General features: G+C 41.3%; 1 protein-coding gene across 1 annotated transcript in view; it reads right to left on the bottom strand.

The window, feature by feature from the left end:
- GANC (glucosidase, alpha; neutral C) overlaps positions 1–1,130 on the bottom strand; it is a gene marked incomplete at its 5' end in the record, with an annotated part of 24,116 nt that extends 22,986 nt beyond the window's left edge. The window contains one exon of the mRNA XM_008942660.1: positions 1,060–1,130. Within this exon, the coding sequence (XP_008940908.1) occupies positions 1,060–1,130 (71 nt within the window). The remainder of the gene's footprint in view (positions 1–1,059) is intronic.
- Between the last annotated feature and the right edge of the window lie 916 nt (positions 1,131–2,046).

The raw sequence follows: 2,046 nt of genomic DNA, 5'->3' as shown, positions 1-2,046 counted from the left end.
AACACAAAATTTTAACTACAGCTTTTAACCCTGCTGATGTTTTTGGGGCAGAGACCCTGAAAGAGGCTCTTTCAACTGTTTGTAGAATGCTCCTTGCTGAGCCCAGCTTTTATGGACTATTTGAAGGTAAAGTGTCTTGGAGGCTACCTTAAAGGGCAGCTTCTTCATTGGAAAACTGACTTGTTTTCAGATATTGCACAAATGTGAGCAATCAGACAAAAGATTTCTTTTAAAAGCAGAGGAAAGAGAGGACCTGAAGCTTGCCAACGTGTGGCAACCTCCTGGTGAGAAATCAGATGTGTTAAGCTGAAATGGCGACAGGCTAGAAAGGACTGGTCTGAGAAGGGGAAGGAGTCCTGCTCTCACTGCTGAAATGTTAATTGGGGGTTTCTGAACAGTATTTCCTGCAGAACAGAAATTAGTACCTGAAACTGTAACTTAGTACGTCAGTGACTTATTGGTGTAACACTGGGCAGTCACAACTTTCACTCAGGCAGCAGCAGATAGAAAACAATGGAGGATGGGAGGGAGAAAAAGGTGGAGGACAGGAATCCCAGTCAGAAATTAGATGAGAAGCATCACCTAGCTTAAGAGATTAATACTCTGGAATTTAGGTTTGGTGCTGAATTCTGGTCAAGGTACATGTTCAACAGGACTGTAATCATGTAATTGTGTATTGTGTGATGAGTCTATTGCCATAGACTCATGGTGTCCATTGAGAATTCTGCTATTTTGAACTGCAGATATCCAGAAAATATCCACATCAAGAAAACAACCTGTGTCTTGAGTGTACCTATTGTTAAAATATTGCTGGGGCTCTGCCAGAGAGGACTGACTCTTCTGAATTTTAACAGAAGATGTTTTGGATATAAAATTCCATGTTTAAAATATTCTGACAATTGCTTTCTGACAGTTGAGTGCAATGCTCACTTTGTAAAATAAATCCTGAAAGTAGATGACTGTTGCACTTAAAAATCAATGTGTAACTATTTCCTGTATCCTTCAATATTACTAGTTTGTTTTTAAAAAGAAGTCCTACATTACAATTCTTCTCATTACCTGTAAAAGGCAATCTGGTTGCATTCTTTAAAGGTGCTTTTGTCCACAGCCTCATCTTGGACACTAGAAAGAGCAGATAAAGAAAATGTTTAAATGTGTTCACCAAACACCTGCTGAATGATCAGGTCATTGGGGGGCTCCTCAAGACAGGTAAGGATCAAAGAGAGAGCAGACAACTGTGGTGACATAAAATGTGTTGGACATTGAAATACCGTGTATGGATATGGGAAGGATTTCTTACACTTAATTCCATGCTAAGCCACTTCCTTTTAAACTTTGATAATTTTATCAAACAGCTGAATCTGTGACTAACAGAGTCTGAACTCTTAGAGGTTTGTATTTTGAAGCCAGATCTCTCTCTGCAGTCCTTATGGTTAATTATTATGGTCCAGTACTAAGGATGGAGCAAGAGGAAGGACTGGCAGAAAAGGATAAACTCTGCACCCTTCCTTCCCATCTACCTGCAGTGGGACCAACAAGGGAGGGAGGCTTCTGATGGCCCTGCTGACAGCTCTACGTTATTTCTAGGCTTGAGGTAGCTTTTAGGTAACACTAAATTTTTGACTTGCCTAAAAAAAAAAAAAAATGGACTGCCAGTAGTCTACCATCAAAATACTTCCCAGAACACGCTGAGTTCAGACACACCCAGAAAAGAATAAGGCATTAGTACTTGTAAAGAGCTGATGCTTATGATTTTAAATAATACTTATTAGTTTTATATATGCAACATGTAAAATGCAGGTGGCAGCCAAGAAGACTCGGTCACAATTCCTATGAAGTCAGTACTGACAGAGCTGGATTATCATTAAGACCTCACATTAACCACATATTTAGGCAATTTAACGCTTCCCACTTTGGCCTGACGACAGAGATGCTCTCTCGGGTTTTTGCAGCAGGCCTGTGGGTCTCCGTTGCCGTGTTTAACACCCCGCACTCCGGCTGCGTCCCGGCGGTGCCACCCGGACCCCACAGAGGCGTTTGCGCGGG

Source organism: Merops nubicus, unplaced genomic scaffold (genome assembly GCF_000691845.1).
Source record: "Merops nubicus isolate BGI_N331 unplaced genomic scaffold, ASM69184v1 scaffold18966, whole genome shotgun sequence".
Classification (NCBI taxonomy): Eukaryota; Metazoa; Chordata; class Aves; order Coraciiformes; family Meropidae; genus Merops; species Merops nubicus.
The sequence above is the reverse complement of the archived record's forward strand: the minus strand, read 5'-3'. Positions and strand labels throughout refer to the sequence as shown.